Source organism: Marmota monax, unplaced genomic scaffold, assembly GCF_021218885.2.
Source record: "Marmota monax isolate L192 unplaced genomic scaffold, Marmota_monax_Labrador192_F-V1.1 WCK01_AAM20220418_F8-fsc00145, whole genome shotgun sequence".
In the NCBI taxonomy this organism is placed as follows: domain Eukaryota; kingdom Metazoa; phylum Chordata; class Mammalia; order Rodentia; family Sciuridae; genus Marmota; species Marmota monax.
In genome coordinates, this window is record NW_026695201.1 from 4882657 (window position 1) to 4894578 (window position 11922).

At 43.5% G+C, this 11922-nt stretch overlaps 1 protein-coding gene across 2 annotated transcripts; it reads left to right on the top strand.

Moving 5' to 3' along the window:
- The first annotated feature begins 2085 nt into the window (after positions 1-2085).
- Fcrla (Fc receptor like A) lies at positions 2086-9905 on the top strand. 2 transcript variants are annotated; one of them, XM_046429123.1, is made up of 5 exons: positions 2086-2216; positions 6509-6706; positions 7182-7448; positions 8143-8427; positions 9456-9905. In XM_046429123.1, the coding sequence occupies exons 1-5, from the start codon at positions 2138-2140 to the stop codon at positions 9737-9739; spliced, it is 1113 nt and encodes a 370-aa protein (XP_046285079.1). In that variant the 5' UTR covers positions 2086-2137; the 3' UTR covers positions 9740-9905. The 2 variants fall into 2 exon arrangements, with proteins under 2 accessions (XP_046285079.1, XP_046285080.1); XM_046429124.1 differs by having other exon boundaries at positions 6554-6706.
- Positions 9906-11922: the final 2017 nt, after the last annotated feature.

Here is an 11922-nt window from a genome sequence, read left to right on the forward strand (position 1 = left end):
GTCCCAAGGGCACTAGCCCCTGGGACCCACTCACTTGTACTAAGTCCCACCTCCTACACTTTCCACCACCTCCTAAAAGTCCAAATTATAAATTCCTCAATGAATTAATCCACTTATGAGGTCAGAGCCCTCACGATCCATTCATTTCTCTGAACACTGTTGTTTTGGGGGACCAAGTCTTCAATACATGAGCCTTTGGAAGACAATCCAGATTTAAACCATAATAGTGGGTGAGACTGTGAAGTGGAGGTAGTGAAGCTTTGGGATAGGATCATCCATAAGAAAAAGCTGTTGCTTTTTTTTTAACCTAGTAAATTACACCTCTTCTAAACAGTTCATTCGTCAGAATTTGATGAAGAAAAATTTCTCAGTGGTTTAGTGGGGATTATAAAGATTTTCAAGCAAGATCTTCAGAGACCTTCTTGCTTTCTACATTGAGAGTGGGATCCTATAAGAACTGATGCAGGGCTGGGGGTGTGGCTCAAGCGGTAGCGCGCTCGCCTGGCATGCGTGCGGCCCGGGTTCGATCCTCAGCACCACATACAAACAAAGATGTTGTGTCCGCCAAAAACTGAAAAATAAATATTTAAAAAAAAAAAGAACTGATGCAGATGGTATAGGGTACCTAGATGATGCCTCTATCTAGGTATGACATTATGGGTAGGGCAGTTAAGGAGAAGGGGTAGCCTGGGAAGGGGGGGATTTTTGTGATTTTAAAGAAGCACCTATGTAACCCTGAGGTTCTCTGTGTTATGGGGCTGTTAAGGGTGAAGATCCATCTAAACACATTTCATTTATTGAATTTTTATTAGGACTGGTTAGATTTTTCTTCCTCTTTGAGGCTGCTGGGTCTTTCATAACACATCAGCTGCAGGGCTTACTGCCTCACTGCCTTCCCCCCACCCCACACCCATATTCAACCACCTCTGAACTCCCTGAGGCCACCTGCATAAAAACATGCTTCTCAGATAATGGAAAATTTATTCTAAATGCTTATTTTAGATTGAGAAAGACCCATTTTCTCATACCCACTTTGCTTTTTTGTCTGCTTTGATCTGTGGCTTTTGCACAACTGATTGCTCATGCTGTTCCTCCTTTTGACTTTAAGTGAGACTGCCTTTCCCCATTTCTTGTGGCTTATCTCATTTCTGAATAACCTATGGGGACCCTGGTGCATGTTATGGGTGGAGAATGGGGAAGAGTGTGGTCACTGTAAGAAGAGGAGTGGGCCTGCCATTGAGAAGGTCTCAGTCAAACAGGAAACATTTGTAGGCAGGAACAATGATTCTCATATAAGGCCACCTAGAGCCAAAGAGGGATGCTGTAGCCTCTGTATTGCCCTTATTCTGAAGTCTCCTCAAGTTTCTAAAGCTATCAGATGCCTCCTGTCTCTAATTTCCTCAGGATCAGTGGCTTGAGCTTTGGCTATGAGCCTGAGCCTTGGGCTTGCTTCTGGGGCTTCTGGAAGTTGATTTCTTTTTTCCTTTGCTCTTTCTCAGGAGACTCTTCCTTGCCTTACTCAGACTTCCAATGAGACTGAACAGTCTACGTTGTCCTGCAGAATCAGAGAACTGAGTTATGAATCTAGAGAAATTTGAGTACAAATTTGTTTTGGTTTTGGATGGTCAGAGCCTACTAAGAATTAATCTGATATCTGCCTTGGTGCCATTGCCAATAATTTCCCTTCTGTCTTGCTACTTCTAGTCACTAGAAACATGGAAGCTTGGAGCAGGTTGAAGCAGGGCACTTGAATTCATATAATTGATTTCCCCATGATTTTCTTCAAGCAATTTTCCACCTTCTGTTCCCAGATGTTTCACCAGTGATATTGACTTTTCCCAGAGTGCACATGAAGGCCAATTGATTATCAGATAATCACATGTTTTTGAAAGGTCTCTGTGCTCTTCAAAGGAATATTGAAGAATTGAGGGTGCTATCATTTCATCCACAATCTTAAGGATACAAATGGCACCAGAAATAACCTGGCCAAATCTGAATGATGAAAGCCAATTACAAACTTGACAACAGGTGCATAGAGATGAGACAGTTAGATTTACTTCCTTTTTTCTAATTTGAGAGGTTTCATGTTGAAGAAAATCAGTGTGTTTGGGTTGCAGAAGACCTAGATGCATTTACCATGAAGCTGAGCTGTGTTCCCATGGCCTGGGCCCTCTATATTCCCTCTGCTGTGTTCTGGGCAGCTCATTTGCTGGTGGGTAAGTAAAATGTTTGAATGTTGGTATGAGAATAGAGATAAGCCTGGCTTTGGGAAAAGACTCAGAGCAAAGAAACATGGACTAACTTTGGCCCTCCAAAGAATTGGTTAGGTAGGATAAGAAGCCTAGATATAAGAGAGTTTGATGCATACTGGGGGTATAACTCAGGGGGTAGAGCATTTGCCTAGCATGTGCCAGGCCATGGGTTCAATCCCCAGTATGAGAGAGAGAGAGAGAGAGAGAGAGAGAGAGAGAGAGAGAGAGAGAGTTTTGTGTGCAGGACTGAATGGCTCTTTCTGAATATAAAAATCTTGAGGCCTTTTCCATCTGACTACAATGTCGTCTTCTCTGGACACAATTTCAACTCTTACTTTTCTGATACAATTTTCTTTAAAGAGTGGTCTGTACTTGGCTATCTCTGCTTCCTCACTTCTCACGTTTCAATGATTGTAGTCTGGTTTCCACTAGAAAAGTTTTGCATAGGGCACAATTATCTCCATTCAGATAGAATAAATCATTGTACACTTTCCCATTCTTCTCCTGATGAACATCTCTGCTCACTGGGCACTGCTGATCACGTCCTCTTTTGGGGAAGGGGGTACCGGGGATTGACTCAGGGCACTCAATATCGGAGCTACATTCCCAGCCCTCTTTTGTATTTTATTTAGAGACAACGTCTCACTGAGTTGCCTAATGCCTTGCTTTTGCTGAGGCTGGCTTTGAACTCACCATCCTCTTGCCTCAGCCTCCCAAGCTGCTGGGATTATAGGCATCCGCCACCACATCCAGCGATCACTTACTCTTTCTTGCATGCCTTACATCCCTGACTTCCAATTCACCATTTTCTCTTTGTACTTCATGTACTTCTTTTGGACCCTTGGGAACTTCTCTTTTCTTCCCCTTATACCTAAATGTTCCCTATAGTTAATATCCTTGCCTCTCCATTCTTCTTTCTTTATGAAATCTCCTTTATGAGTTTATTGTCTGCATAACTTTTGCCATAATAACTGTATGTTTAAGAGTTCCAGATCAGATCTTCAACCCTAATCATGCTTTTGACCCTCACATTCAAATATCAGTCTTCACACAGGACATATTTATCTATGTGTCCAGGAAGTATCTGGAGATGAACACACCTGTCCTGGCTCCTACTTCTTCTCACTCATTCTTTCACTGTTTCTGACTTCAGCTAATGGCATCAACATCCACTTTGATCTCCAAGTTAGAAATCCAAGAGATAACCTGACTCTTCCTTCTCTGTCTTCTCTATATCTGATCAATCATCAAATTTGGCAGATTTTACCTCCTAAATTGTTCTTCCTTAAAACATTACTAATGGTATCCCAGGACAAGCCCTCATCATATGACTGGGACTACTACAATAATTTCCTAACTAATCTTGTATCAGTTTTGTGTCCCTCAATTCTGCACCTTGCAGCTGCAGTGACTTCTAAAATCTGTCAGCCTAAACTTCTTGTCATGGCACACAAACTCCACCCCAAACTGGCACCTGTTTAGACTCTTTAGCCTCTATAGTCATCCTCTAAGTGTCACAACTTACGCTTTGATAAATCCCTATTGGCTTATATTTATACATGCACACCCGGACTCTACTCTCTTCAAGGCTTTGCTTAGCAGATACTGCTACCTTTTCCACCATGCGGCCTGCGCAATGGTTTCATTAATGAGGTTCTTGGCATAAAAGTTAGCTAGAAGAGATCGAAATAAAACACACAGACTCAGTTACCTTATTTCTACTGCCAGGTCCGAGACGGCTCCCCTCTCTGGCTCCAACCTCTAACCGCCCAGCAGGGCAGCAAGGATTACTCAGGGCTAGCAGGAGAGAGAGAGAGTGAACACGCCTGGGAGTAGCCTTTTATTGGGGAACAAGAAATTCAGGGGAGAATTCCATCCAATGAAGGTTGAGGGGGGACTGCACTCCAAGGTCAGGGTCAGTGATTGGGCCCCCGGGGTCAGTGGTCAGTCACACCCCCACACGGACGGGTTCTCTCATCAGGAAAGGGCCAGGAAAGTTCCGACACAGCCAGAAGCCTCAGACCCTTAACGGGAGCCGCCCAGTCACGTGTCAGAATGGCTTCCCACAACCTTTGCCTGAAATGAGCTCTCTTGCTGGCCTCCTGGTCCTCTCTACCTTTACAAACTTCTAGATATCCCGAAGGGCAGCCTTGGTGGCATCTTCTCTGAGAAGCCTCCCTTGAACCCTCAGTTCTGTTCTGATGGCTGCCTGGAAAACCTCTTTCTTATTACTTTCTTCTTCATGCTGAAATAATCTCTTCATATACCTGTGTTTCCCACTAATCTGATAGCTGTTTGTAGTCAGGGACAATGTTCTTTTGTTTTATTTATTTGTTCTAGTCAGTTATACATGACAGCAAAATGCTCTTTGATTCATTGTGCACAAATAGAGCACAGTTTTTCACTTCTGTGGTTCTACATACAATAGGGTCACATCATTTGTGCAATCATACATGTACCTAGGGTAATGATGTCCGTCTCATTCTACCATCTTTCCTATCCCCATGCCCCCTCCCTTCTCCTTCCTCTTTTTTGGCTAATCCAAGTTCCTCCACTCATCCCCTGCTCCCCGCATATGGATTAGCATCCGCTTATCAGAGAAAACATTTGGCCTTTGGTTTTTTGGGACTGGTTTACTTCGCTTAACATGATATTCTCTGACTCCATCGTTTACTTGCAAATGCCATATTTTATTCTCTTTTATTGCTGAGTAATATTCTATTGTGTATATATACCACAGTTTCTTTATCTGACAATATTCTTTTTTTTTTCCTTGTGACAAGAATTGCAGACTTGGGATCAAGCCCTTCTTCTAGTTAGTAACTTTACATCACTTTGAAAAAGTCACTTTTTATATTTCTGAATTCATTTTTCTAATTTGTAAAGTGATAATACTTGCCACATAAGATTTATTGAGTGAAAATGCCTGGAAGCCTAACAAGATTTTTGTCTTTAAAATGGATAAAAGCAGAGGAGGCTGAGTCCAGTGGAGTGACAGAGGAGGAACTGAAAAGAGGTAGCAGAGTAGTAAAGGGGGCAGACGGAGGAGGTAAAGAAAGCACCTGGTACTGGGAAATAGAAAGAAGGCTTGATAAGGGGAGTTACAAAGTCAAAGAAGAGTCTGGGGTCATTGGGAGTGGAAAAGAACAAAGACAAATGGGACAGGAAAGGATGGAATGAAGAAGTGAGCATGTAGGAATGGCCCCATGGCAGGGAACAGGGAGAGAGACTAAGAAGGACAAGAAATAGTCTCAGAAATGGACGGAATGACATTTACCTTGCCTGGATCAATCCTGAAAGTAAGAGGTAGGTCAAGAAGATGTGGTGATAAATCTTTAACCCTAAAGACTAACAACCTGGAGACAAAGAATTGTTCCACAGTTACCAGTACAGTCTGGGAATGGGACATCAGGGTAGAGGGGAGGAGAGAGAAAGGGCTCTGCCATTGCTCAGGAAAGTTTAAGAGGCAGAGATCATTAAAGTAAAGATGAGTGAACAAATGAAGATCTGAAAGGGGGAGCCAGGAGGGAGGAGAGACCCAGCTAGGGACTGAAAGCTCTTTCATAGGTAGCATATCTAGGCTGAAGAATCAAGTGTATTTTGAGAAAGTGAGAATATGGATGAAAGTCCCCAAGGCAAGTCTGAGGACTGAATTAGACCATGTCTGCACAGTGAAGTAAAAAGAACACTAAGTTTGATCTCAAGCACACCTGACTTTCTTGCTTCATTCTTTATTTTCTTTTTAAACTCTGGGTGTATTAATTTGCTTTTCTAAAGCTTGTTTCTTGAAAAATTTATAAAATGGAGATGAAGCCACCTACCTGGAAAGCTTGTGAAGAGTAAATGAGATAATGCACAAAATTGCTAGCGGTGAGTGGCAAACAGCAAATACTCAGTGAGTGTCAGAATTTGATGTTTGCCTTTCTCTCTTGTCCTGTGCCTGTGTGCTCTGGGGTCATGGTCGTTTTTGGTTCCTCATTTCCTGCACCAACAGCTGGACACCAGGCAGCTGGATTCACCATCCTTTTACTCTTTGCTTTTCCACTTCCCAGTGCCATAGTCCATTCACTGAGGGCACGTGGATATCAGTGAACCAAGGTCAAAACCATTCCTCCCAGAGACAACCCCCGTCCCCACCAAGAGTTTCTTGGAAAAAAGATTTTGATGTCTTCCTATTCTTATTCTGAAAAAGATGGTTGCCCCAGGAGAGAGGAGGAACTCTTGTGGAGGGCAAATTCCTGTCCCCTTTTTCTAAGTTGCAGCATCATTTTCTGGTTCTCCTTGGGACATACCCTCTTCAGCTGCCAGTTTTGAGACTCTGCAGTGTGAAGGACCTGTCAGCACTGAGAAGAGTGACTGCCACATGGATGACGACTTGAAGGACCCAAGGGAAACTGACTATCAGGTCAAGGGCTACACTTTCAGCGAACCCTTCCATCTGATCGTGTCTTATGGTAAGGTCCCGGAAAGACCTAACTGGTGTCCCAAACTCCTTCTTTTAGCTCCACATCCCACTCATGAAAGTAACCACTCAGGAAACTGGCCATAGGTTGAGGACTCATCTTCAGCCCCCTGCAGCAGGAGATCTTCAGTTCTAGGCCCTAGAGAAATTGTCCCACACTAGGTCTAGAGATAGGTCAAGGTGATGTGGTGAGAAATCTGGAACTCAAAGTTTTAAACTGGAGGCAAAAAATTGTTCCACAGTCACCAGCACAGCCTGTGAGTAGGGGGTCTGGGGGAGAAAGGAGGACGGAGAAACGGGTTTCCCATTGCTAGGGCGAGTTGACAGAAGCCTTTCAGTAAGGTATTAAGGGGTGAGAATTTACATGAATGGACCCTTAAGGAAAGTTTAGGAAGCTTGTTGTGGGCATACCTGGGGGTATTCTCAAGTGAGACAGTGGGTGACACTCAGTTCTTCCTCTGGGCTAGACTGGCTGATCCTCCAAGGCCCAGCTACACCCATATTTGAAGGAGATCCACTGGTTCTGCGCTGCCGGGCCTGGCAAGACTGGCCACTGACTCAGATCACCTTCTACCGAGATGGTTCAGCCCTGGGTCCCCCTGGACCAAACAAGGAATTCTCCATCGCTGTGGTACAAGAGTCAGACAGTGGGAATTACCACTGCAGTGCCATCTTTAGAAGCCCTGGTCCAGGGAGCCCAGAAACAACATCTACGGTGGCTATCACAGTCCAAGGTAAGAGCTAGAGTCAGCATTGCTGTGGTAAAATCAAGTAAGAAGGGACAGGGAGCCCAAAATTGTTTTTCTTTGGTGTGGAGGTGGAAAGATCATTAAATCCTTGAGGAACAGATTGCTAGCAAATGCCCAACTGGAGTTTCAGGAGTGTCGATATCGCAGCATTGCCTTTTTAAATCATCAGCCCCACCCAGAATTCAGTGTTTCCTACCACCCAGATCTATGCTTTCTGTCAATTGTAGATTGGGTATCTGGACTGCTATCTTATTTGCCCATCTCTGGATCTTTACTGGTTCTGTCTAGTTGAGAGGAGAGAGAGAGAGAGAGATCAAATGGGGCTGAGTGAAGTGACACACACCTGTAATCCCAGCTACTCAAGAGGCTGAGGCAGGAGGATCACAAGTTTGAGGCCAGCGAGGGCAACTTAGCAAGACCCTGACTCAAAATAAAATTTTAAAAAGGGCTGGGGATATAGCTCAATGGTAGAGCACTTGCCTAGTTATAGGCTCTGGTTTCAATCACCAGTACTGTGAAAACAGAAGTTCAAGAGGAATCGTTCTTAACAAAAAAAAAAAAAAAAAAAATTTCTGGTGGAAAAGGAGGAAAGGACCTATGACCTGGCTGCTTTGCCCCTCATGGTCCTACTTGGATGTAGAACGGCTGAGCTCTTCTTTCTTGCCTACCTTTCCCTCAGAACTGTTTGCAGCCCCAGTTCTCAGAGCCTTGCCCTCCGCTGAACCCAAAGAAGGAAGCCCCCTGACTCTGAGCTGTCAGACAAAGCTGCCCCTGCAGAGGTCAGCCGCCCGCCTCCTCTTCTCCTTCTACAAGGATGGAAGAACAGTGCGCAGCAAGGGCCTCTCCTCAGAATTTCAGGTCCCCACAGCCTCAGCAGAGCACTCTGGGTCCTACTGGTGTGAGGCAGCCACTGAAGATGGACAAGTTTGGAAACAGAGTTCCCAGCTAGAAATCAGGGTGCAGGGTAAGTGTGTATGTGTCTTTTTGGTTTGTGTGTGACAACAGGGAGATGGGTATAGGATGACTGGATCCATGGGCTGGGGTTCAGCGTAGGAAGGTGAAGAAGGGACATAGAAAGCCGGGCACAGTGGCATATACCTATAATCCCAGAGGCTCAGGAGGCTGAGGCAGGATCATGGGTTCAAAGCCAACTTCAGCAAAGGCGAGGTACTAAGCAACTCAGTGAAACTGTCTCTAAATAAAAGTTTAAAAAAAAAAAAAGGGCTAGGGATGTGGTTCAGTGGTTGTATAACCCTGAGTTCAATCCCTGGTACCACCCCATAAAAAAAAAAGAAAGAAAGGAAGGAAGGAAGGAAGGAAGGAAGGAAGGAAGGGAGCCCAAATAGAGAACTTCTCCCTCACCATGGTGCCAACACTATCGAACCAAGACCTACGTGCACTGCCTCATAGAACTTAGGTTCCTTATATCATCTCTGGGCATTTACATGAATATAATCTCTAGAATGAGAGATAAAGTCCATGTTAAAATCTGGGAGCTACCATTCAGTACTTGATCTGAAATACATTCAGAGGAGTTGTCCAGTGTGATGAGGAAGCCTGAAGCCAAGTGAAATGAAAAATAATAAAGGAACTGGTGATGCCTATCCTAAAGAGGAGGTGACTTAGGGGACCAACATTGATGTCCTCAAAAAGCTAACAACTGGACCAAGAATGAGGAATTAGACTGATGTCTTATATAATAAAGAGGTTGCTTAGGACGGTATAATATATCCATGCTTCAGTGAATTAGATTCTGCCTTGAAAGAGGAAACATTGGTTAATAGTCCATCTAATGATGAGGTCTTGTTGCTAGGATGTTCAAGAAAAGACAGCCAATCTTCAGATTAAAATTTGGATTAGGAGAGACACTAGAGTCTTCAAGTCCCTATTGCCACTGGACCCTACAGCCATTTCAGAGAATGAAAAAGACTGACTGTTTTGACAATAGGTCCAGATTTAATTCTTGTATGTGCCTTTTGCCATATAATCCAGGTCCCTCCAGCTCTGTTGAATCGCCCACTTTGAATCCAGCTCCTCAGAAACCGGCTGCTCCAGAAATGACTTCTACGGTGCCCCCTGGTCCTCTGCCTCCACTAGCTACCCCTTTTTCTGAGCACGGAGGCTTCTCCTCTCCAGATCCCCACCTGCATCACCAGATGAGTGTTCTTCTCAAACTCATGCAGGATGTAAGAGCTCTTCTTGGTCACCTGGTCATAGAGCTGAGGGACTTATCTGGCCACCTGAAGCCTGACACCACAAAGACTCCTGTCAAATGAAAGTACACTATTCACCCATGATCACCCACCCCCAATAAATCCAATGTTTTCTACTTTTGTCTTTCTATTCTGCACACATGCATAAATAGTTTTACAAGTTGTCCTCAGTGTCTTATAAGAACAATGGAATTAGGGGGCATATAAATAAATTTGTATGAAGCAATAATTGAAGTTTAGCTATAATTGTTTATTCTTTACACAACATCATTATGTTCTCTCTGAATCAGGAATTTCTTTCTGTTTCCCAGGCCAGAACCTGGTGACTTCAAGAGAAAAAAAAATGGAGGTGAATTTCATATAGCAATATCAAGTGGGGGCAATTTTGTTCCCTGGACATTTTTGTCCTCACACAAGGCAAAAGGGATGTGTATGCCACTGGCATCTAGTCAGGAGAAACCAAGGATGCTGCTAACCATCCTATAATGCATAGGACATCCTCTTCCTCCTAACAAAAGATTATCTATCCCAAAATGCCAACAGTGCCAAAGTTGAGAAACCCCAGCCTAATGATAGTCAGGTATTAGACCCTGGAGTGAGACTTTCCCTCTACTAATTACCCTCCTCTTCCAACCTCCTAAACAAATATTAATTACATGCTACTATTTAGTCAGTGCTATGGTCTGAATGCTTATTTCTCCAAAAATTTATTTGTAGAAACCCTATCCCTAAGGTGATAGTATTGATAGAAGGGACCTTTGGGACTAGATCAGGTAATGAGGGCAGAACCCTAGAAATTGGAATTAGGGCCTTTATAAAGAAGACCCTACAGAACTAGCCTGCCCTTTTGCCATGTGAGGACACATCAAAAAGATGTTCTTGGGGCTGGGGATGTGGCTCAAGTGGTAGCGCGCTTGCCTGGCATGCGTGCGGCCCGGGTTCGATCCTCAGCACCACATACAAACAAAGATGTTGTGTCCGCCGAAAACTAAAAAATAAATATTAAAAATTCTAAAAAAAAAAAAAAAAAAAAAAAAAAAAGATGTTCTTTAGGAATCAGAAAGTGAGCCCTCTGGGCTGGAGTTGTGGCTCAGTGGTAGAGTGCTTGCCTGGCATGTGTGAAGCCCTGGGCTGGATCCTCAGTGCCACATATAAATAAATGAAACAAAGATCCATTGGCAACTAAATATATATACATACATATATATATATGTATATGTATATATATATATATATATATATATATATATATATATAACACAGTCATTGTAATTCCAGTGACTTGGAAGTTTGAGGCAGGAGGATCACAAGTTCAAAGCCAGACTCAGCAACTTAGCAAAGTACTTAGCAGCTCAGAGAGACCCTGTCTCTAAATAAAATACAAAAATGCCGCAGTCTGTCTGGCTGCAGCAAAATAACCAGGGGGTGACGAACAACTTGTGAACGTTGATACAGCAGGAGTAGGAGCCGTTTATTGCAGGACAGGAGCAGTATTTATACATTCCACAGAGCTTATCTAATTAGCATAAACTAGATACATCAGTCAACCAATAAGGAATCTCCACACTTAATGGCTTGTTTTTGTTACTTCTCAAACCACTCCCTCAGGCGTTTTGCCAGGCACCATCCAGACTTGTTTACGAACTCTAACATTCCCCTGGCAAAATGCCAGGTGTTATTTTTGACTTGTTTACAGACTCTAACATTTCCCCCTTTTGTTTAATTTAAATAACGACCATAGTGGTTTTTACAGAAACACCATAAATAACCTGCTACAAACAGAAAGGGAGGATACAAAATGCCACAATACCAAGCCACTTGATGGCTCCATGCAAGAAGCCCTTGGAAAAATTATACCAGCAATGACACTGTTAGCAAAGATACCGAGTTACAATTTGTTATAGATTACAGTTTGTTGTCTCAGTCCAGGTAAAGCAGTGTCTCAATAGATTAACTCACAGTCCAGGTAAATCACAGTCCAGGTAAGTTCTGCAGGCAGCTAGCTTAAATCACAGTCCAGGTAAGTTCTGCAGGCAGCTAGCTTAAATCACAGTCCAGGTAAGTTCTGCAGGCAGCTAGCTTAATCCGAAGTCTCGTCCGGTTCTCAGCTGAAATCTCAGTCCGGTTCTCAGCAACACGGGAAATTTTTCCATCCTCGTCCTCACCGGCACTGGGACGAAGGCAGGAACTCTTGCAAAGATGCTAAAGAAAATCCTGTAGCATTCCACTAAGAAAACAACCTTCTG